Source organism: Leptidea sinapis, chromosome 6 (assembly GCF_905404315.1).
Source record: "Leptidea sinapis chromosome 6, ilLepSina1.1, whole genome shotgun sequence".
Classification (NCBI taxonomy): domain Eukaryota; kingdom Metazoa; phylum Arthropoda; class Insecta; order Lepidoptera; family Pieridae; genus Leptidea; species Leptidea sinapis.
This window is the reverse complement of record NC_066270.1, coordinates 8571122-8596666: the sequence shown is the minus strand read 5'-3', so window position 1 is coordinate 8596666 and position 25545 is coordinate 8571122. Positions and strand designations below refer to the sequence as shown.

Here is a 25545-nt window from a genome sequence, read left to right as displayed (position 1 = left end):
AAATTTCTCTTAATACCTAACCGTTATATTTTTCTTATTTTTAGTATAAACATTTTGAATACTACCCTCAGTATTCACAATGACATTATCTAGCCACAAATAAGGAATATTAAAGCAAAGCCTGTAGTATATGTTATGGGTGCCAGACAATATTATATTTAATACAGTAAACATATATACACACGTGGACTCGGAAACACATATTAATATTCAACATACAAAAGTTTTCACCTACCGTAATGCTAAACCGGGACCTCTAGTTCAGTAGCCAGTGTCACTTACTTAGTCTTTTGAGTTGTCATAAGCTCGGATACAAAATATGTAAGAAAATCAGTGCAGAATTTGAAATTTGAGTCTATTCACCCCATTTTACCGTACATAGAGTTTGTTTGCGGTCTCTATGAAATATACAATAACTAGTTAACTTTGTTTAATGTTGCCGACTATTTAGGAAAAAATACAGAATCATAGACAGGGGGGCATTCTTATAACAAATATTTATTAATACGTTCTTATATTTAAGACCAACTATAGAATTTGTAATAATAAGACTACATTTTATAATAATGAATAATCAAACAAAAATATGAACTGTAATTTGTTTAAAATAAATTAATATTATCGCAAACATTCTCGTGAGTCATAGGTACTATTAATCAGACTTATCTTGTTTTACTAAACACCTGGTTTATTAATTTTCTACAAGATAAACGATATACATACGTAAATTTGATACCTACGATTACTGATCATGACAGTAATCACGACCTTCATGTTCACGAAGCATCCTTACACAAGCAATGAATTTATATTGATACAGTTTATATTTTTTATGAAATATTTGATATTTAAAGCACTTTTTATCATGATTCACATTTTTCACATTTTTGATGCAGCACCTCTTTGCACGAGCTCTACTTTTTCCGAACGTAATAATATTATGTCTCAATAATCTCAGTAATTTAACCCTTAACTACCTAACCACCTATTTCTGTCACACAACCACCTGTTATACGTCTGTATTACCCCGGATTAATTTTGATAATATTTGTAAGGAAAGATTTTGTTATTAATTAAAAGGCACATTCCAATCAACATTATGTTTAATTTCTAATAATTGTCAATGTCTCTGTTATTAGGCCTACAAACGAACATATTTCGAAAATGAGATTGATAAAAAGTACAATATAAAATAGGAACTTTTTTATAACTCTTTATAATTTAAATTCAAATAAGAGCCAGTCCACACGGCGCGTTGCGTCAGCGTTGCGTCGACGCAGCGCTACCACTGCGTTGTTTTACATACAAATAACCAAGGTGTTCACACGGCGCGCTGCGTCGTCGCAACGCACACATGACGGACAGCAGCCCCCGAGACGAAGCGGGAGGGGGTGTACTCATGCGACGTCGGAGCGTCAGCGCTCAGTTGCTTGTGCGTTGACAGAGAGGATACACGGAAGCTCATTTCGTTTTACGTTTACGTTTTTGTATTTAGTTTTATTTGCAGGGTAATTAGTTTTATTTGCAGGGTAAAATGAATACCATTGAAGAAATTGACATAGATTACTTGATTACATTGATACAGGAAAGGGAAATTATATGGGACAAGTCAAACGTAGATTTTAAAAATAAAAATTTAAAAACAAAAGCCTGGGAAGACATATCAAAAGTTTTATTTCCTGATTACGAGAATTTCACAGCTGAACGAAAAAATAAAGTTGGTGAGTTCACAGTACAGATATTTATTGTTTTTTTTATTTAAGAGGGCTTTCAAGATTTTCTTGCACCGCCAATTCCGCGATCAGTACAAAATTAATATCTCGACACTCTAAAATTTTAAAACTTAGGGAATTTAGATTAGCGTGAGTACTATTTTATTACTTAGCTCAAAACTAACCTAGACTACGCTGAGTAGGTATAAAATATTATTTTTTTACTGATCGCGGAATTGGCGGTGCAAGAAAATCTTGAAAACCCTCATAATACAATTATACCTTATTTAGCTGCCAAGGCAGAGTTCCTCTAGTCATAAAATAGGTCGCATATTGCTGTCTTATGACATTCGGTGCTGTCTGTTCTTCATGTACGGGTTGTATTGGGAGAAATTCATCAACACTTATAGCAAATTTATCTCTTTGTCTAAAACCATCTCGATCAGCGACAAAATTGTTAAATACACAACATGCTTTTATAATGTCAGTAGCGAAGTCATAGGACACGTCTATCGGTCTGTGAAAAATGCGCCATTTGTTAGCCATAATCCCAAAAGCGCATTCGACATATCTTCTGGCTCTGCTTAGACGGTAATTGAAAACCTTTTGTTGTAAGTCGAGATTTTGACCGCCATATGGACGCATAATATGTTTGCTCAGTCCAAAAGCTTCGTCACCCACAAATACATACGGGGTTGGTATATTGCTACCAGAGAGTGGCTGGGGTTGAGGTAGTGGTAAGTTGTTGTTAATCATTAGCTCGTACAGTTTAGAATTTTGTAATATGGTTGAATCGCATTCTTTTCCGTATGCACCGATGTCGACAAATACGAATTTGTAATTTGAATCCACAATAGCTAGCAACACAATCGAAAAAAAGGCTTTATAATTAAAAAAAAGTGAGCCACTATTTGCAGGATTACACACGCGGATATGTTTGCCGTCGATGGCACCAACACATTGAGGAAAATTTGCCTTTACATCAAAACCCCTCGCTATTGTTTGGAAACTTTCAGTTGTCAGTTCAGGGATGTTGTCTCGAAGAAGATTGGTCCATATAGCACGACAAACTCTTTGTATTATATATGCAATAGTAGATTTTCCCCGTTTGAATTTGAAATGTAAATCAGTTATTGAATTTCCACTTCCTAGGTATCTGAAAAGAAAATAATTATTATAATATGCATTTATGAGATAGATAGATACCCGAAAAAAAATACTGACATATTCAGACATCGATAGCAAATAACTTTCTCTATGTAACCAATTAATTCTAGAATCGCGAAAAAAATAGCAGCTGTTGCATACATTTTGATTCAGTAGGTATTGCTTTTTGTATGTAACAGCTGTTATATTTTCACGATTCCAGAGTCGGTCACATAGTGTTTGTTAACGATATCTGAATATGTCATTAAATTTTATCGAGAAATTCACTATGTATAAATTATTAAATCATGTTTACTATTGGTTTTGCAGGTAATGATTTAATAAAAAAATGGAGAAGTGTAAAAGATAATTACTTCAGATATTCAAAAAAATTAAAAGAAGCATCAAAATCGGGCTCGGGCGCTACGAAACTGAAGAAGTATCATTTATACAATCAACTCCTTTTTTTGAGAAAAGTGGAACAAAATGCCACCGAATCTAGCTTAGACTCGCCTAGAGAAATCAACAATGAATCTACGTCTACAAATGATGACATTACCACAGACAACACTCCGCGCTATGTTCCAGTCGCGCGCAAAAGGGCAATGCAAATGGATGAGTTTGAAAGAGAAGGACTAAAACTTCTCAAGGAGCCGGAAAATCGCCATATGTCCTTTTTCAGAGCTATATTGCCATCTATTCAAGAATTTTCCGACCGAGAAACTCTCCGTTTCCAAAGTAAAGTTATACAAATTATAGATGAAATGCGGTATGGACAAACATCATCATATGTGAGTGGCCCATCAACGTCTCACCAACCACCATATGGGTATCAAACAGCAAATTTTCAAAGTACATACATTTCTGATTTTAATAATTCAATTACATCTCCAGAAACATCTCAAGCAAGTGAAGAAACTGAATACGATTTTTCTAATTTGTAATTACTGGATGATATCTCTCTTAAATAATGTCTAAATTTAAAATTATGACAATTGCTGATTATTTGTGAGTTGATTACTCTCTTAAATAATGTCTAAATTTAAAATTATGACAATTGCTGATTATTTGTGAGTTGATTACTAATTAAACAAACCAAAAAAACTGTTATATTTTTATTACTTAAATATATTTATATAGTTACCTTAAAGTGATTCCCAGCATTTCTACTGGTTCCACTGGATTCCTCATATTAGTATAGTTTTTTCGTATGTGTGGTTCTAAGGACTTCAATAAACATTCGAAGCTGGATACACTCATTCTAAAAAAATTATAAAACTTCTTTTCGTCTAATAGCAACTCCCGATATTCTAAAAAAAAAAACTGTCCATCACGATTTCTTAATGAAATGAAAGGACTGATCCAGTACCGTCTTGTGATCTTGCGTCGATTTCGGCGGTGACGTAGTAATAGGAGCAATGCTAGACGTCTTTTCCGATCCATGATTTGCTATAGACTGACTGCGAATTTTTTTCAAAATACTTGCCGCAACTGTGCGTCGCCGCTGCGCCGACGGAACGTTGACTGCGTCATAGTAACGCTGCAGCGCCCGTGTGGCCGGCTATGCGTCAAAATATTTGCGTTGCGACGACGCAACGCAACGCAACGCGCCGTGTGGACACGCTCTAATAATCACAATTAAAACTCGACAGCTACAACATAACTTGTATGAGCATTGAAGCCAAATAATTTACAATGAAAGCTTTGCATTTGAAAGACATGTATTGTGTTTTGAATTTCTTTGTTACCGTGCAGGTTAAAAAGGCTTCTTCAAGCCGAACCTCTCTCCAGCACTGCTGCTTTTTGAAACTGCAGCTAGAGTCGACTGGGTTTCCGCGCGTTGCAAGTATTGCCTCGTCAGTTGTTCAGCTAGTTTCCTTATAAATTTGAACCTGCTTCACAACAATTTCAGGCAGCAATTTCAAGTAAACGGTAAAAAACTGCGAGCATGTTTGATGGAGCTTGGCCACTCCAATTTGTTTGTTTATAAAATAATATTATCTCCGGTTTCATATGTTTTCGTCATTGGACAAATCTTTTTCGAACCACCACTTAATGTCTAAATCACTGAGAGCCATTTTTTAACTAAAACAAAAATATAAAATGAAAGAAAAATCATTTGGAGTATTGCTGTCATCTCTGGTCTGGCGCACCCCAGTATCAGCTCGATCCATTTGACCGCGTGCAACGCAGAGCAGCTCGAATTGTCGGAGACCCAGTGCTCTGTGAAGGGCTAGATCACTTCATTGTGTGTCCTCTACCGCATTTCTCATGGGGAGTGTTCCGAAGAGCTGTTTCACCTGATTCCTGCCGCCGAACTCCACCTTCGCAGGACATGCCACAAGTTAGGATATCATCCTCACCTTCCACGTACTACAAAGCTGTGGGATGGACTTCCTTGTGCGGTGTTTCCGGGACGATACGACATGGGTACCTGCAAAAAAGCGCGTACACCTTAAAGGCCGACAACGGTCCTGTGATTTCTCTGGTATTGCAAGAGAATGTGGGCGGCGGTGATCACTTAACACCAGGTGACCCATACGCTCGTTTGTCCTCCTTTTCCATAAAAAAAATCACGTAACCACCTAACAGGTGTCAGACGCATGACGCTAGTTTTTTATTCATCCGAGACAAACGCGTGCACATAGGTACATCCTCGCCGATTTGTTGCGCGGTGCTGAGGAGGAGAGAAAAAGGTACCGGAACGAACAAGATGATATTCGGCTCGAGCGAAAAAAAAATATTTTTGCAACTGCAAGGAGGGGTATGGAAAAAAAACGGTTTATCTCGGTTTCCACCGAAACTACAAGTCATATGGAAAAAACTTTATTCCGTTCCATCACAATAAGATACCAAATATCATGTGGGTACTTTAGTAATAATATATTGGTCCAAAATCATATAAAATATTTTAGAAAAACAATATTCCGAACAAATCACAATATCAATCGAATATGTAATGGTAAAGATCGATCATCAAGAACCGATACCACTACATTATATTTATAACTTAGGCTTTATAACCTCACCAGAGGATAGTAAAACTAAGTCGTAATACGGTGTAAGAAGCAATGGAGCCTTTATAACTATATATCTAACTATGGGAAAGTCACGCTGCCGTCTTATGACGTCGGCATAATCGGGCCAGACTCGTCCGGGTTACTTACCACACTCGCACAGAATACCAGCGTGAAATAGCGGGCTAGTGCCGCTATGTTTCGCATAGGTTAGTGTCGAGGTCCGGAGGTTCTGCTAGGTGCTTCCAATCCCATCATAACCTTAATGCGGGTTTTGTCAGTTTGTGACCCACCATGACCTTCTTCAGACGTTCAGGGACGTGATCTTATTCTATTCAAAAACGGTTCATTTTAATTGCGTCTCAATAAAGAACCGAACATGAGTAGACAGGTTTCTTTCAGTGAGCTCTACGTTTTGGGTCAAGAATGTTTTGTTTTATAACTTTGCTACTTATTCAAAAACGGCGTCCATTTTATCCGTAACAGGACAATACGGCCCGTTTCATCATCCCCACCATCTGGATGTGTGGCGTTCCTCCACAGCGCAGTTTTCACATTAACCATGTTGTAGCATGAGCTTCCTTGAGCCGGTATTCACAGGACGACATGGTTTTATTCAAAAAAGCGAGTATACCTTTCTAAAATGCCAGCAACGCCTCTGTGATTTCTCTGTTGTTACAAGAGGTGGTGATCACGTGTTAATATCCGCTAATTAGAAATTATTTTTAAATAGGTATCAAATAATAAGATTATTTTAAAACGTCATTGTTTTCTGTTGTGTAGGCAGGTAGGTGTTTTATATGAAAATTTAAGTGACTTTTTAATAAAATATTAAAAAGGTACAGGAGTATAAGTGAGTCTTATAGATTTGATGTTAGCTGTGCCACAAAAAAAAGTTCAATCGAAAATTTGTTCCTCGATGCGATATCGACTCCTCCGACGGGTCTCGCGCCAATCATGTGTGATTCAACCCTAGTAGGGAAGATGTCCTACTTTCTCGGGCCCCCGCACTCCACGTAGGTACTTTGCTAATTGTATGAAGCCTTGTCCTCATACAGCGAATCAAATGCAGCGAACGGTCTCCCCTTCCCATCTACGACTCGCCTCACCACACATTGTTTCGTTGTTTAATAGTATCGAATTTATAACAATATGAACGAAGTGATTAAATTCTCTTTGAGTATTATTTCACCGCCCTTTTGTATCATAAATATCTAATTATAAAAGTATGCACAGTTGGTACTTAAATTTTACATCTCGCCAAACTGTTGCAACTGTTTGTTGGCGAGTTTACGCTCTTAGACTAAGTATATTATAATATCGTGCATCTTTAATAAATTAAACTATACCTAATTTGTAAGTTATCTACACTATTACTAATACACAATACTATTACTTAGTTATTAATTCAAAATTGCTTTGAATTTGAGAGAGCTAAAACGGCGCACGAAACTCCTAGCATTTTTCTTGCGCTCTTTTTAATAAAAATACCTACAATTATTACAAAAGTTATTCCTACGATATAGCCACAATCTAGTGCCAGGCTGTACGATCGCTTAGATATTCAGCTGTGGAGTAGAAGGATTTACGACAAAGCCATTCTTTATTAAAACTAAATTTATTTATATTTGAACAACGACTGGTACTTTATTATAAAAGTGTAGGTATACATTAGTAAATTCCAAATGTACGATATTCCGAGGGAGATTTATTTTTTCCAAATCAGATTTCTGAACGCAAGTTTAAAGAATAATATGGAAAATATTGTATGTAATGAGCGTGGTGCATTCGAAAGACCGAAATGAATGAAAAATGCGTGCTTCTGATTTTAGCTGCCTGGCAAGGTTCAATAGCAAAACGCTTACAAGCAGGTATATACGTATTACTTACTTGCTAGGATAAGTCCTACTTCCAAAAAAGCCCTATTTTAGAGTTTATATATCGAAGAGTTTTTTTCCAGTAACTCTTTACCAGGTTCTATAAAGCCATAATATATAAAACCGCTAGAACCTTGAAAATCTCCTACAAGATGCGGAGCAAGAGGCTAATTTTAACTAATGTATTTACTAGCATTAATTATTGTGGTTGTATATATAGGATTAGGTAGGTACTAACTAGGGAAAATAGGATAGATAGTTTATTTTAATGTCTCTGAATATATATTTCACATAGACCGTGGAGATGTAACTTAATATATTCGAACAACAAAATATAATATCAGAATAGTTACGTAAAAGATAAGCTTGAGCCTCTCAACCCTGATTCCACAAGTAGGAAATGCAACGGTCGATTGTCGAATGGTATCTGTAAGAATGATAAGTAATAAGTATCTAAAAATATCACATAGACCGTGGAAAATGTGCAACTAGAAATTATATTGCAATCCCAGAATAGTTCAGTAAAAAATAATGTTCAGCCTCGCAACCCTAATTTTGTAAACAAGTGGGAAAGGCAATGATCGATTGTCGAATGCTATCGATAAGGACGTTAAGTATCTAAACCAAAACGCCACGCGATAGGTATGAACGTAAAACCAAGCGACGAGTGACTAGTCAGCCGACTCTCGAGGACGGTCGCCGGTCGCCACTCGCCGTCCAATAGGCAATAGCACCATTCTTATAACTTGTTCCCCGCCATTCGACAGTCGAGACTCGAGCGCCGTCGCCGTACTCAATAAACAACGTTCACACACGCCGGACGAAAATGTGTCATGCGTCTTTAGTGTGCTAAAGTTTCAAGTGTCTGTGCTCGTGCCCTACTCGTAGTATTTTAATTATTATACACAAAATATATAACTAATAATAGTAGGATGATGGCTCCCGAGACAGTTGTGACCGTCGACCACAACAAGCCTAACTCTCCTCAGGCGACGCCTCAGCAGAACGGCGGCTCATTGGACTGGATTAAAGTCAATGTGGAATATTTCAAAACTACACCCGGATTACTCAAAGTGATACAATTGGTGAGTAATGTTTTGCCCACACTTCACGAAACAAACGGACTGTCTTAAGGTATAATTTGTTACAATGCCACCGCATCGTTTCCTTATTCTTGGAATAGAAATACATTTTGTATTGTATAAATTGATGTCATGCGTGATGCGATAATGTTTATTTTCGTACTTAGCATTCTGTCGTTTTATATTGGCACGTAGGTACCTTTTTAATATGTAATTGTATCGGGTGATTAACATTACTAGGTGTGTTCCCAAAGTAATTGAAAATACATGATAAAGTATAAACACACCGAATGCGCTGCATGACGCAATTAATTATATTTCAATAACTAGTATAAGCCCACTGAAATGCTTAGGTACAACTTCCGTCCTACCCTAATTCGAATATGCGTTGGCGCAAGTGTTAGTATGACACACTCAGTTGTTAAATTCCATCTGTAGACAATTTGTTCAATCTAGTCATTTGCATACAGATAAGTTTTCGTTAAACCAGATAGATTCTTTAGATGACGATGCTTAATCTGATAATCTTTGTGTGTATGCCTTTGCTTATATCGGCTACCTATATTCACGGACGAGAAAAAAATAAGGACTCCGTATCACCTTACATAACAGTGAGGCACCAAAACAAGCCGGTAAACGTCTAAATACATAGCCCCACGCATACCCTTACAGTAATACAAGCCGATCGGCCGCCATTATGAGATTTGCCATAGTCTGTGACAGATCAATTTGCGTCGCAATAAAATATTTTAAAAATGCCGTCGTGCGTTGTAAAAACTGTAAAAACAATAATATAAACGTATTTGTGGATATATGATTATTTAAGGGAGAAAAAATTGTGTAACTGGTATACCCCGTAACCGCACACACACTAGCGTAAAGGTGCTTCACTTGCTAATATCACGGCGCGGAGTCCTTCTTTTTTTACTAGCCCGTGCCTATATTATATATGTTATGTCAAAATCGAAGCTCGCTCTATTTCGTTTAGTGACTAGGTACCTTTTACCTAAGTCCACATACATTAAAAAAAGTGTAAATTGCTCCTAAAACCAGAAAAATCGAAAAAGTATTTGAAAACCCAAATACAATATTGCAATGATAATAGTGTACAATGCATTTGCACATTGAGTTAGACACCTAATTAAAAATTAATTTGCTAATTATTTGGACAATTAAGCCCAATACTGATGGCACACTATTAACAAATTTGGTAATATTTTAATTACGAAATATACACTCGATATCGAAACTGGAAAGTACAATAGGCAATAGGTACAATTGAAGCATATTATATGTATACGGAAATTACAATATAACATAATTCCTACTAATATTATAAATGTGAATGTAAGTTTGTTTGATACGCTTTCACGCCGAAACCACTGAACCGTTTTTCATGAAATTTATTAAAGAGATAGACAAGAGCTTGTGAAAGGACATAAGTTACCTTTTATTGCGAAAAAAGCCTTGGAGAGTTTGAAATAGGAGATGGAATTTAGTATGGACGTTCGGCATTACCGAAGATGACATCATGAAACTTTGTATTTAGGCACTTGATAAGAAATAAATTCATATTTGTTCTAGAATTTTTTAAATTCAGACCTGTGAGGGAAATGAAATAGGGGACGAAAGTTCGTATGGAGTCTAAAGAAAGTCACGCTTTCACGCCTAACTAAAATTCGATTCTGATTAAATTTGGTGCAAAAATAGACTAGACCTTGCGAAAGGACATTAAATACCTTTTGTTGTACAAAAGTGCATGAAAAGGTTAAATAAAGGATGAACAATTCTACGCGGACGAAGTCTCGCGTAAACACTACTAGTTTCAATATAAATTTTCATACTTATCGAATTGATATAGGTACCTAATACGAGTATAATATTAATAAAGTATCTAGTAGGTTCCTACTGCTGCTTGTTACTTTGTGATCTCATCATTAATTAGGTGTCCGTGGGTGCATCGTGTAGGTACTGACAAGATTCTTATCTAATATATTTACAGTTAAATTACGAAGTGACTGCCTGAAAGAAAATATAGCCGAGAAAAACAAATACCTACCAATACAAATAATAGTTTAGAAACAGTTTTACACTAACTTAAATTACTGGGAAAATGAGACTTAACATCTTATGTCTCAAGGTGACCAGCGCAATTGTAGTGCCGCTCAGAATTTTTGGGTTTTTCAAGAATCCTGAGCGACACTGCATTGTAACGGACAGGGCGTATCAATCACCATTAGCTGAACATCCTGCTCGTCTCGTCCCTTATTTTCATAAAAAAAAAACTTGGTACACTAAAGGAGTGTCAAGTTTTCGCTCATAAAAGTAGGTGCTCGTTTGAATAATATGTGTAAATAATCTGTTACTTATATTTTTTTTGTTTTATTTATTCAGAGCATTGGTTACAAGACCATCAGATCAAACCAAAATACAATGAAAGAAGAATATTTAAATCATTTTTCAATATAACGGAAAACAAAAAAAACCCCTGTTAGACATATGGGCAAAAAAAAATTAATGTAGGTCAGATCCTCATTTTTATTCTGTTAATAATTATAAGCAAATTAAAAAAAAAAACGATATTTATTGAGAAGGCCTACAGGAAGAGGATTGATATCATTTTAGTCTCGGTCTATTGAGCACCCCAAGTATTGAATTACTAATGAAAAAAGACTGCGTAATGTAGGTAGAATTTTTTGTCGAATATTGTGGGAGCGGCATTACCGATATCGCTCTCTCGCACTAATTTTCACACCATTGACTTTTCTTCTATCTTGACTTTGTAGTTTGTAATGTATATAATATATATTTATCAATCTAATATAATAAAATACAGTGTAGGTAACATTAATTATATGCTTAATCAAGTTTCTTTATTCAAGTTACAAAGGGCCTTGTGCTAGCGTGCCTATCGATTTTGGCTTTATCGGTCACTGTCGAAGTTATCAGCATGGCGTGGGTTTCAACCGTTTCAATTTGTTCTATAAGTACTTATTTCATTTCTTTTTTGAGTAATGCCTAAATTTCCTAATCCTTTCATCTCGAACTTGTTTAAAAACTCCTAAAAACATCTTTTATGTAGTAGTTTCTTGAATTCTTAATAAAAATTTCGAGGATTCTAAACTCCGTCAAAAAACTTGAAACTTTATGGATATATCTTATGCTAAGGTATGCCTAGAAATACACTAGAATTGTTTCATTAAAATCCAGAGAGTAGTTTCGAAATTATAGATAATTTTCGATTACCTATACTGTAAGGTAAAAACAAAATTTTCGTTTATTAAGTTCTTAATTTTTACTGTCCATCTGTTTACTGATGTGTTAATAGGTTGGGACTGGAACAGAACCGTATCATATATTGTTATTTATTCGTAATGTAGCAAGTAGCCGTCACTTTGTTTGCAAGTGGTACTTCCCTCATGTTCTTTTTTTTTTATGAAAATAACGGACAAGACGAGCAGGACGTTGAGCTGATGGTAATTGATACTACCTACCCATTACTATGCAGTACCGCTCAGGATTCTTTCACCTTAAGACATAAGATGTGAAGTCTCATTTGCCCAGTAATATCACTAGCTATGGCGTCCTTCAGACTGAACCACAGTAATGTTTACACATTACTCCTTTACGGCAGAAATAGTCGCCGTTGTGGTACCCATAATCTAGCCGGCATCCTGTGCAAAGGAGCCTCCCACTGGTCAGCAGGTTTCCGTCAATTTGTGTACAAGTGGTACTGACTTAATATTCTTGATAGATGAGGAGTCTCTTTGGAGTCTGGACTACAAAGAAATGACCGAAATACAGTTTGCTCTCGATTCCTGTGGTGTTTCTAATGCTAGGAATTGACAGAGAAAATGACATGTCAAAGATTTTTCATTAAAAGCCCCCTCGTCGAATATATCTCCGCTAACTTGAATAACATTATCTGCTATTGCCAAGAGATCCTGTGCCCTCATAGTGCTTTAAGAAAAAATAGAGTAAGATTACTTAATTTTGTCTGTAACATCTTTTTTATATGGCTTTTTAAGTTGTAGAAAATACATAGCTATAACTTGAAAAGTTATCTTCGGTGGACATATATTATCTTGTAGCCAAAACTATCTATGAGTCATTGATAGTAAGAGACAACACATCGTCGTGGTTCGTGTATCGCAGAAAGTATAACCGAAGGATGTTCTTATCTAGAACAATAATAACTATGAAACATCATTAGTCATATTATATCTTTACATAATATTATTAAATCGTACAAAGTCAAAACTGCACATTGATGAATTTCTGTGTATTAAAAAATAATAACGAATCCAAAAAAGTACCTACTTTATAGAATTTTTGTCTGGTCAGTATTTACCTACTTATATAGCCGGACAAAAAGCGAATCAAATTTTACGTGAATTTTAAATACGAGGTCAGGAGAGTCTCCTTTGCACAGGATGCCGACTTGATTATGGGTAGGTTAATTCTGTCGTGAAGCTGTAATGTGTAAACATTATTGTGTTTCGGTCTGAAGGGCGCCGTAGCTTGTGAAATTACTGAGCAAATGAGACTTAACATATTAGTATAGTCTCAAGGTGACGAGCGCAATTGTAGTGCCGCTCAGAATTTTTCGGGTTTTACTGCATTGTAATGGACAGGGCGTATCAATTACCACCTACTGAACGTCCTGCTCGTCTCGTCCCTTATTTTCATAAAAAAAAACACATTTTTGCTGCTTCGATGACGTCGCGGACTTCAGCTAGTTTAAGTAGGTAGTTAGTTAGTCAGTTTATAGTACGCTATTGTCCTTTCTAGATTATTTAAGAATCCTAGGCTATATTTTGATTTCTAAATAGGTACCTACTACCTACCTATATTATACTACCTATATTATATAATAATAAATGATTAATTGTTTAAATATTCATAGCAATCTAGACGAACTATGAATTCCAAGTTGGAACTTAAGCCGTGACGTAAGTTCTTAATATAAATTTACGCATTTAATATTGCAGAAAAAACACAAGATGAAATTTGAGTACGACCTTTTAAACTTATACATTTATAATTCAATATTACCAAGGTAAAGTACAGAATAGTTTATCATAAATACATTGAACGTAAAGACACAATAGGTATAAAACTCTGTTATCAAGATCGTTTGTAAGCCCAGGGCAAAAAACAATTGTTAATAAAAACAAAAGAAGTGAAAACTGATAAAAGCCAAAAACATTACAAATATGTGAACTCTTATCATAAACCAGTGTTTATCTTGTAATATCTTGGCAGATTATATAGCCCAAAGGAATAAGTATGACTAAGGCCTGTGAAATATAGTCAAATATTTGAGGGCTTTCTGTTCTGCACTATAGTGAGATATTAAAAAAATCCGTAGTTGTAAGGAACAACAAGGTAAGGAACAAATAATAATAATAACATTATTTCCCAAACATTACAATAATTAATAATAGTTAGTAGTTACAAGTTTTTTTTTTTATGGAATAGGAGGACAAACGAGCGTACGGGCCATCTGGTGTTAAGTGATCACCGCCGCCCACATTCTCTTGCAACACCAGAGGAATCACAAGAGCGTTGCCGGCCTTTAAGGTGTACGCTTTTTTTTTGAAGGTACCCATGTCGTATTGTCCCGGAAACAACGCACAAGGAAGCTCATTCCATAGCTTTGTAGTACGAGGGAGAAAGCTCCTTGAAAACCGCACTGTGGAGGACCGCCACACATCCAGATGGTGGGGATGAAATCCTAACTTGTGGCGTGTCGTGCGAAGGTGGAATTCGGCGGCAGGAATCAGGTTAAACAGCTCTTCGGAACACTCCCCGTGATAAATGCGGTAGAAGACACACAATGATGCGACGTCTCTACGCAACGCCAAGAGATCCAGCCGTTCACAGAGCACTGAGTCCCCGACAATTCGAGCTGCTCTACGTTGCACGCGGTCAAATGGATCGAGCAGATACTCCATGATCCCCTGATGACAGCAATACTCCATGTGTGGCCGGGCCTGCGCTTTGTAGAGCGCTACAAGCGCTACAAGTTACAAATAGTTCTAAATTATATTATTAATTATTTACATACAAAGACAGCTAAACTAGTATGAACTGTGTTTCAGCTGTCGGAGACGTCTCGGTACAAGACATCATTACCTATATAGTCAATCAAATTATCAAAATCAGATAAAATAAAAGTATAACTTCTAAGAATATGTGTGTGTGTGTGTGTCTTTTTTGTTCTGAGGGGAAAAATACTATTACGTATCGTGGGGTCAGGATGCCAGGGACCCCGTATGTCGGATCCAGTCTTATACCGACTAAAAAACCGCCTCTTTCTTCTGTTCCCTCGTTGTTCCCCGCGGGATTGCCGTCAAGCATTTCGTCACGGGGAGTGACTTAGCTGTTAGCAGCTACTTAGGGACTTAGCTGTTAGCAGCTACTTCCACTCGATGCTTGACTTAGTTGGGATCTTTCCCTCTCTTGGGTGCGTAGCTCCTTTAGCACTTCGGTTGCATAGCCGTTTGTAGCATCCCAAGCTTCCTGTGATTCCAGCAGTATGTTTATAATATTTTCTGGCTGAATCCTGGTTGTGCTTTTTATCGCCTCTTCCCATTTACTTTGGGCAACTTGTGTGTGTGTGTGTGTGTGTGTGTGTGTGTGTGTGTGTATGTGTGTGTGTGTGTATGTGTGTGTGTGTGTATGTGTTATTATGATTTGATTATATTTATTAAGTTGTACTGGCCTTGTTTGCGGTATAGGTAAGTAGGTATTTAAGGCAGAAGAATATTGAGTGTTTTGATAATATCATTCTACAATATGAACTCAATTACTGTGATTAAAACCACATTACAACTGTAATTCATTAACGAACAGGTCACACGGTGATGTCGTGGCTTGACATACTTTTAAGTCAACGGAGTTAACTTTTTAATGACAGATTAAAAGTATAAATAAATAACCAGTGGGAGGCTCCTTTGCACAGGAAGCCGGCTAGATTACGGGTACCACAACGGCGCCTATTTCTGCCGTGAAGCAGTAATGTGTAAACATTTCTATATAATGACAGATATGTACCTACTCCTCCGCCAATTTCTATCAATATTCTGGTAATAAAAACACCCACTAAAACAACTTGGTTTTGTGTGATTTCTACGCATTTGTATGGTATCGTATGTAGTGTCGTATCGGGCTGGTGAAAGCTGTTATAGAAATGAAAGTAGTCCCCCACAGCCAACATATTGGAACCAACGCTTTTGGAGCAGCGTAGCCGGTGTTACAACCTAGCGTTTCTCATCATTTCACTTTCTGTACATTTAGGTAAATTACCAAATAGGTATTACAATTTCATAATAACAATAGAAAATTAGGAAATTTATTGAAGTAGGCGTTACTTTACGGAAATCTATAATTATACAAATGATTTGAGTTTTAAACAATTCGACACGTGTTTCGCCTCTACACGACGCATCCTCAGGACGTGTTGTCTCGTTGAGTCTCGTGGCAGATTTTGGCGAGACAACACGTCCTGAGGATGCCTAGTGTAGAGCCGAAACACGTCGAATTGTTTGAAGACAAATATTGGCGGAATTAACACTAAAGAAAACTCAAAACATTTGTATAATAGAAAATTATGTTTAAAACGCAATAATTAAGACTATTCTCGTGTAACACAACTAAACGCCTGTAGAATTACTAAACATAGAGTAAATACAAAACGAATTTGTTAGTTAGGTAATAGGTACGTACTACCTATTTACTTCGAAACAATGATGGATGAATGCCATTTGAAACGGAACAAAAACTCTTGCTATCCGTGTTTGAGTTGCCAAGGATAAATGTAAGTAAAATGCAATTTGTAGTAAGTTATAGAACAGTTATACAAGATTGTCCATGTTGTACATATTATTGTTATAATAAAAATCACATCTCGCAGAAACCTGACGCGTCTCAAGGACTCTTGATTAGCGCATTGTTGCACAACACACTACATAAACAAAATGAAGTCATTGTTATTTATTATGTATCTACTACTACTATTTATATATTATATAATACTAGCTGACCCAGCAAACGTTGTATTTCCATATAAAGTAATAAAATTTTTTGGGGTGTAAAAAGTACATGCAACCGATTCTCAGACCTACCAAATTTATCGTACTACAATTATTGTAAGTATTGATCCATTGCCATCTTGCAACCCTATAGCGGATTTGTGGATGGAACAGAATAATATAAATATAGCGATACGAAAATAGGGGTTGATCGTAGAGGGTTGAAAATTTAGGGATGTATGTATTTTTTAATGTTGTATCATAAAAAAATAAAAACAAAAATTACGTTCAAAAAAATAAAATTAGGGATTACCCGTAACATTTAGGTGGATGAAAAATAGATAGTAGCCGATTCTCAGACCTACTGAATATGTATATAAAATTTGGTAAAATTCAGTAAAGCCGTTTCGGAGGAGTAAGGTAACTAACATTGTGACACTTGAATTTTATATATAAGATTATATAATTCTCTATTAATTAAAAGATAAAAAGATTTTCTTGGTATTGACGAATTGAAAAAAGAAGTTCATAGTTTGGTACTTCCTGAGAATATTATATTAATATTAGATCGGATACCTGTAAGTAAAGCAAATTAAGAGACTATCATATGGCTATCAGCGAAGGCTTTTGATCGCGTGTTGCACAAAGCGCTTATAGCGAAACTGCCACCATATGGACTTCCCGAGAGGTTGAGCATATGGGTTACCAGGTTTTTTGGCAGACCGGAGCATCAAGGTCGTTATGGACGGTGCATGCTCTGACTTAAAACCCATAAACGCTGGTGTCCCCCAAGGCTACGTTCTTTACCCTACACTGTTTCTACTTCTGCATAGCAATGAATACTGCTGATTAGCAGCATATCATTGCTGCATAGCAAAGAGTGAAGACAGACCATCGTATGCTTCGTACATCAGACGTGCCAACATCTCCCGAGAAAGCGTCGACGAGTACAGGAACAAACATTTCTGAAATTGAGACCATGCTTTGCAAAGATTTGAAACAAGACCGACAAAATTTAGTCCAATTTAACTTCGAAGACAAGATTATGTGTGCACGGCTAAAAAGTGTCAATTTGCCGTATCCCCTCGATTTGTGAGCACTCCTCTAACTGCCACAGCCTGTATCAAAGACCGACGATAAGACATATTATAATGGGCCTTACAGACGGGTTTAAAGATTTGTTTATATTATATATGAATAAGGTCTGAAGACGAAGGTTTTCGACCAGTGTGTATCCAGTTATGACTTACGATACGCAGACGTGGTCGCTAACTATGGGCCTTATGAGAAAGGAGAGAGGGCTATGCTCGGAGTTTCCCTGCGAGATCGAATCAGAAATGAGGAGATCCGTAGGAGAACCAAAGTCGCCGACATAGTCCAAATGATTGCGAAACTGAAGTGGCAGTGGGTAGAGCACATAGTTCGACGGACAGATGGCCTTTGGGGAAGTAAAGTCCTCGAATGGTGACCACGTACCGGAAGACGCAGTATGTGTAGGCCCCCCACAAGATGGACTGACGATCTGGTCAAGATCGCCGGAATGCGTTGGATGAGGGCAGCGCAGACCCGATCGCCGTGGAGATCTTTGGGGGAGCATATATGAATAAAATAATATTTAATAAAATTGGTAGGTACCTTATTGTAATTGACTCACAGCGAAACTTTAAAAACATTAAACATTTAGCACAGTTACGGTACGACTTTTAAATTTCGCTTTCACTTTCCTTATATTTTCGAAACGTTTTTATTTGATATTTATTAAATGATGTTCTCTTACTTCCTGTTCAAATATTTATATTACACAATGCGAGAGCCGTCCAAATTAAAAATTTGTAGTCTTTAACTGAAAACATTTCTAACATTTCCCGACACTAAAGAAAAATATGATGTTGATAAACAACAAAATGAAGTTAATTTTGTCTGTCTCGTAATATGGTTACAGCATTGTTTTCAGAACAATTGGTAAAATTTTTTTCCTAATTAACAGTATTTTCGAAAAATCGCTACCAAATAGTGAATCTTCTGTTAGAAACTGTAAATATTCGGATCGTTAGTTCAATTTGATTCGTGTAAGTTAGTTGACACTAAGGCCAGCTGTCGTGCTATATAAGCTAGAGTGCTAAGTTCGAGTATTCATGACTTATTGTGAATTTATAGTTTGAACTCTTTTTTTTATGGAAAAGGAGGACAAACGGGCGTATGGGTCACCTGGTGTTAAGTGATCACCGCCGCCCACATTCTCTTGCAACACCAGAGGAATCACAGGAGCGGAAGATGTACGCGCTTTTTCTTAAGGTACTCATGTCGTATCGTCCCGAAAACATCACACAATGAATTTCATTCCACAACTTTGTAGAAAGTTGAAGAAAGCTCCTTGAAAACCGCACTGTGGAGGACCGCCACACATCCAGATTGTGGGGATGATATCCTAACTTGTGGCGTGTCGTGCGAAGGTGGAATTCGGAGGCAGGAATGAGGTGAAACAGCTCTTCGGAACACGATAAATGCGGTAGAGGACACACAATGAAGCGCTGTCTCTACGCAACGCCAAGTGATCCAGCCGTTGACAGAGCACCGGGTCCACGACAATTCGAGCTGCCCAAATACAGTGATTACAAGAATTGTGTGTATTTAAATAACCTCCCCTCTAACCATTTAATACTATAAATATCATTGCCCTCTAACACGTATTTGAGATGTCCGCGCCGTCTGATCACGTCAGGTGTGCGGACCTCACACTAATGTTTAAATAGTTAGTAGTAATAGAATATCATCTTCCTGTCTATTCTTGTTTACATTACCAGGTTGTTTATTTTGTTTTACGCCCAGTCGGCTGTCGGCTGCTATTTTTGGAGCTATCTATTCCCTTGTTCTTTTAGATGATGTTTTCTGTTAATAAATTTATATGATACGTCCTTTAGAACCTAAGTTTTTTATTCTTTACTAGCTTTTTACCGCGACGACGTGCGCGTGAAATAGTTTTGGCAACATTTTTTATTTCTTAATATACTCACTTTGCAAATAATACACTACAAACTACAGTGATTAGTAAATTCATTTTTATAAGCTACCAACTATAAAACTTTCATCCCCCTTTTTCATCCCCACACAGGTAAATTTAAAAACGATAGAACAAATATTTATTTATTTCTTATCAAGTGCCTAAATACAAATCTTCCTACCTTCGATAATGACGATCTTTTATACAAATTTACACCCCCTTCTCAACCCCACCAAGCCTTTTATTCGTAATAAAGGTAGCCTATGTCCTTTCCCAAGCTCTTGTCTATCTCATTATTAAATTTTATGAAAATCGTTTCAGTGGTTTTGGCGTGAAAGTGTAACAAAGAAACTTACATTCACATTTATAAAAAAAAAACGAATGGCATTCGTTTTTTGTAGAATCTTAAACTGAAACTGGATTCTTTGATTCGCACTTACACGTTATAATTACGAACGGCGATACGTCGCCCGCAGGAATTTATTGGTTAACTACTTAACTTCTTCCAAATAAGTTATTACTGAAAAACATTATGCAGTAGAGATGATTTGAGAACCTCATTTTTTCAACATTCATGCTTATCCCCAAGATGATTTTTTTTTCTTTATTTATTTAGAGGCTTTTATATGTATGTACATGTCAGCTCCATTATAATCTAAGTACATTAATTTAACTAACTTAACAAACTAAAAAAAAGTTAATAAAAAGAACCCCAAGATGATGTATCATCAACTCGGGTTTCTATTTAATTATTATCGTTATTAACTAAGTACTTACTTTAAGTACTTAGTTTGTTTTATCTTTTAAGTACAACCAAACTTAATTGAGCTTTTTGACATATATTTAAGTATTAAAAGTGCGTACCTACCTACATCTTCCAAAAAAAAGGCATTCATTTTCTCAATATTGATTCCTTTAGAATTCTGTTTGATGTCATTTCTAATATCCTAGATACTACTACCGCTTCGGAAACACATGGAAGTACTAAAAGGACCTATCCTAAAGCCACAGCCTCAGCTGACTCACTGCCTCAGACTCGTTTGTATCCCCACCAATAATAAATTGAGAATATTAAAAGGTGATGACGTAAGTCCTATATTAAAGTTAACATTGTGCAAGTTATTACGTAATAACATGCCCACCGAAATACACAAACGATGGAGTCAGCTATAATGTTACACACATGCAAGCACCAGTTAGATTCATCTGTCGTAAGACTTAACTAAATTACCGCAGGATGTGTGAGGCAGTTCAAGTGGTGACCCCTGAGCGACTTCCTAATTAACAATTATGGTCTTTTATGCTGTTACTCATAGAAATATCACAAGCGAGCTATATAACCTGATCCTCTTATTAAGCGATCAATCTCTTCAGTAGGTCTTACCAGAATACGCAAGTTTACAAAAAAAAAATAGGAAAATGGTTGACCCGAAAGGCCATCCCCGCTAGTTCCATACATGTTCGCTTCAAACTGTACTTATGACGATTACATACAGACGTACGAACACCATACGCACGGGGATAGTACTTAAAACGTAGAGATCACGACCTTCGCACGACACGCCACAAATTAGGATATCATACCCACCATCTGGATGTGTGGCGGTCCTCCACAGTGCGGTTTTCAAGGAACTTTCTTCCACGTACTACAAAGCTGTGGAATGAGCTTCCTTGTGCGGTGTTTCCGGGACGATACGACATGGGTACCTTCAAAAAAAGCGCGTACACCTTCCTTAAAGGCCGGCAACGCTCTTGTGATTCCTCTGGTGTTGCAAGAGAATGTGGGCAGCGGTGATCACTTAACACCAGGTGACCCGTACGCTCGTTTGTCCTCCTATTCCATAAAAAAAAAGAGATCTGATGAAAACTCGATTTTCGAAAAACGGGGTAAACCAATTACTTCCCGAAATTTCATTTAAATTTAACCTTGAAGCCCAGTTCCATTATTGCTATTGGGTGATAGATTCAGGTTTCAAATATGTTAAATGTATTTATTATGAAAATCTAATTACATCATTGGTTGCCATAATGAAACAGACTGAGCTTAAAAGTTAAACCCCCCACCCAATGTGATATTAATGAGCTTTTAAAGTTATACTTCTTTAGGTGTGTTGTGAAAAATGATGAGAGTGAAATTTTATGTGCCGTATTCGTTATTTATTAATTAATTGTCAAAGCCATGGTTGCAAGATTTTTACAATATTGTTCTTTCAACAAACGTAGAATAGCAGGAGAAATAAAAAAATTTAAGGATTTTTGCTTTGTTAGGTCAAAGAAGTATACCTAACTTCTTGCGTGCATACATAAGTACATACACACTTTTTTTATCATCAGATATTATAAAACAAAGTCCTCCACCGCGTCTGTCTGTTCGCGATAAACTCAAAAACTACACCACCGATCTTCATACTGTTTTCAGCAATGGATTGCGTGGTTCTCGAGGAAGGTTTAAGTATATAATTTGTTAAGTTTATGTATACATTAACGATATTTGTTGAACGATACGTGTCGGAAAAATATTAGCCGTCTTGGAGTTACGAAAACGCAGTCTAACCCCATAGATATATACTAAAATAATGGAATTGTGTATCTTATATTGGTCTCGAGAAAAGTCCGCGATGTCTTTCTATTTAGGGATAACATACCTACTACCTATATCCATTTATTTTTATTGACAGAACAGAACAGCGTCTGTCGTGTCAGCTAGTTTTAATTAAGAATACTATGCAGAATTTAAATTGTAACCAGCCAGTAAAATTACCTTTCAAATTAAACAACGCATCAATAATTTCAATAATTTTCCATTGGATATTGACAAAACCGTTTGTAAATATTAACTTTCTTCTTCGAATCTCTTTCGGTTGTTGCGTATCGAGGGCAGCCATTAACTTTCGCTGAAAATGTCTCGTATATTTACGAGTACGTATGTTGTAACTAGGTAACAGTATTGAATGTCGCACGTCAAGGTTGTGCGGTGTGGTGGACTGGTGGACGTCGAACTACCTAAATGAACAGTTTCAATAACCAAGCTAATTGAAAGTGGCTTAAGTTTACAAGGTTTTTGTAAAATAAATAGTTTTTGTCGTGAAATCTTCTTTAGTCGGGTTGTGTCATTTTTGGTAGGGGAAAACCGTATGAACTCGCGTCACTGTTGACCTCGACATACTCGTAAATCTCTTTGATGTCTTGTATTTGAATTTTTGACAGAAATAATTCGTTTCTTATTTTAGTACCCATAAGCCTATTATATTATTTAAATAATATAATATACTAACTGACCCAACGACTGAGCAAACGTTGTATTGCCGATATTAAAATCGCGATACAAAAGTAAATGTTGGTCGTAGATGGGTGAAAATTTGATGCTGACTCATAATCAAACAAATTTAAAAAAACATGACAAAAAAATTTGGCGTGGACCACCTTAAACATTTAGGGGGATGAAAAATAGATGTTGTCCGATTCTATATCATAATGTTAACACGAGGAACAAACATAAACTTGTTATGCCTACTACTCGGTTGGGTAGAGTTAGCAAGTCTTTTGTTGGGCGATGTATATGCTTCTACAATATCATCCCAGAAAATGTACAAAACAAATGTGTTACGAAATTTAAAAGAATTGTTAAAAAACGATTTTCTTAATGACACCACGGACTGGGAATAAAGCGAACACCCTCAGGCTCTTTAATTATAAATGTTTATTGTACGATATTACATTGTAATCCATATTTTATATTAAAAAAAAAAAGCCCGCTGAGTTTCTTGCGCCCATTCTTCTCAGGTCTGAGGGAGTCTCTTTTGAATGGGTGGTAGATTTTGACATTCAATAAGTGATTTTAAATCCTATTTTGAATAAAAATATTTGAATTTGAAATCACAGACCTACCCAATATGCACTCAAAATTTCATGAGAACCGGTCAAGCCGTTTCGAAGGAGTTTAACTACAAACACCGCGACATGAGATTTTTATATATTAGAAAAATAATAATTATAGTATCCGTTTTTAAATATGACGATAATAATGCGAGAATTGTTTGTATAATGCATGAAATATGAAAAAAACAATACATTTTTATGTAAAACTGAAAAGTACCTTTACTAATTTATTGACATGTTTTGCACTTGTGATGTGCGGTCCTAGACTGACAGCTTGTTTCAATTTTTAATTTAATCTATATGTATATAAAAATGAATTGCTGTTCGTTAGTCTCGCTAAAACTCGAGAACGGCTGGACAGATTTGGCTAATTTAGGTCTTGAATAATTTGTGGAAGTTCAGAGAAGGTTTAAAAGGTGAATAAATACTGAAAATAAAATGAAATAAAAACAACAAATTTGTTTTTCCTTTGATGTGTCCATACATAATTTCTATAAGATAATTTATTGACGCACGGTTTGACAGTTCTGCTGTGAAACAATTTCATTACGACAGCAGGGTGCATATTTTACGAAGTAATTTTTGATGTTATGATATATTATTCACAAATTCATATAAAAACATTTATTTTATTTATCATATACAGAACAATTACGTCTGTCGGGTCGGCTAGTTTTTAATAATAATATTATCTGTTTTTTCGCCTCACAAGAAAGAACTTACACTAATGCAATAATTATATATTTTTAATCAAAAAAGGATATGATATCACTTATTGAAAGTCAAAAACTACCATTCATTACAAAAGGTATGCAGCAGACCTGAGAAGAACAGGCGCAACAAACTCAGCGGCTTCTTTTTTTATACGCTTTATATTAGCTTCACCTGTATGTTTGTATGTATGTTTGTAACCGACTTCTTTGGGCGCGATTTTGACCCACTTTAAACGGCTAGATTTCTTTCAAACTTTGTAGATTTATCGAGGACCGATGACATTACACTAATTTGATAAATTTTTCAATTTTTCAATTTGCAAAATATGATTTTTATTAATTTATATAATTTTCATCTATAGTCGATAAGGCAGGAATTGATGTTAAAGTACTTAATTGTTTTAAAAATACGCTTTTATAGAAAATTTAACTAAAAAATTAAAAAGAAATAATTAGAAGAAGAATTATTATTTTAATAATATCTTAAAAGCACTCCACGCTTTTTTTTACAATAAAATATTTTTTTTTACACTATTTTCAATGTAAATTTATTTTCTATTTTTTAGTTGAATTTTATATAAAAGTGCTTTTTAGTTTTTTTTACTATTATTTATTTTTCATAAAAAATATGTTTACAAAGTTATATCGTACAATTAAACTTATTATTTAATAGCCTGAGGGCGGTTGCTCCATTCCCAATCTGTAGTATGATTAAGAATGTCATTTATGTTATAGTAACCTTTACCACACAAACGTTTGTAAAATCATATACATCGCCCCACAAAAGACTTACTAACTCGATATAGCCGAGTAGTAGGCATTATAAGTTTATATCTGTTCATGGTGTTAACAATATGGTTATGACAGTTTCTAGAAAATTCACTGCCTAAGTTGCAGCAATAAATTATTACATTAATTAACCTCAGAACACGTCATTCTCATGTGAATTTGTTGCATTTTAATGGGAAAAATAATTATTAAACGTGTCAGTGATATTAAAATGTACTAGGGCAATAGTGAAAATCGTGTTGTCAGCTTAAAACAAATTAGGTTCAAAGGAATGTACAATTTAGACTTTAAGG

The 25545-nt window shown here is 35.9% G+C and overlaps 3 protein-coding genes across 5 annotated transcripts in view; 2 read left to right on the top strand and 1 right to left on the bottom strand.

Moving 5' to 3' along the window:
* The first annotated feature begins 1534 nt into the window (after positions 1-1534).
* On the top strand, positions 1535-3966 carry LOC126965092 (uncharacterized). The gene is made up of 2 exons (XM_050808555.1): positions 1535-1721; positions 3189-3966. The coding sequence occupies exons 1-2, from the start codon at positions 1535-1537 to the stop codon at positions 3800-3802; spliced, it is 801 nt and encodes a 266-aa protein (XP_050664512.1). The 3' UTR covers positions 3803-3966.
* On the bottom strand, positions 1692-4479 carry LOC126965055 (uncharacterized). Of its 3 annotated transcripts, none has more exons than XR_007729452.1 (2): positions 3418-3563; positions 1692-2868 (listed from the first exon to the last, which is right to left on the bottom strand). XR_007729452.1 is itself a non-coding variant. In XM_050808499.1 (2 exons), the coding sequence occupies exons 1-2, from the start codon at positions 4299-4301 to the stop codon at positions 1989-1991; spliced, it is 1179 nt and encodes a 392-aa protein (XP_050664456.1). In that variant the 5' UTR covers positions 4302-4479; the 3' UTR covers positions 1692-1988. The 3 variants fall into 3 exon arrangements, 2 of the variants coding, with proteins under 2 accessions (XP_050664456.1, XP_050664457.1); XM_050808499.1 differs by lacking the exon at positions 3418-3563 and adding an exon at positions 4003-4479; XM_050808500.1 differs by lacking the exon at positions 3418-3563 and adding an exon at positions 4345-4459.
* Positions 4480-8453: 3974 nt separating this feature from the next.
* Positions 8454-25545, top strand: part of LOC126965124 (CKLF-like MARVEL transmembrane domain-containing protein 4) — a 41036-nt gene continuing 23944 nt past the window's right edge. The window contains exon 1 of the mRNA XM_050808590.1: positions 8454-8837. Coding sequence (XP_050664547.1) covers positions 8685-8837 — 153 coding nt within the window. The 5' untranslated portion in view covers positions 8454-8684. The remainder of the gene's footprint in view (positions 8838-25545) is intronic.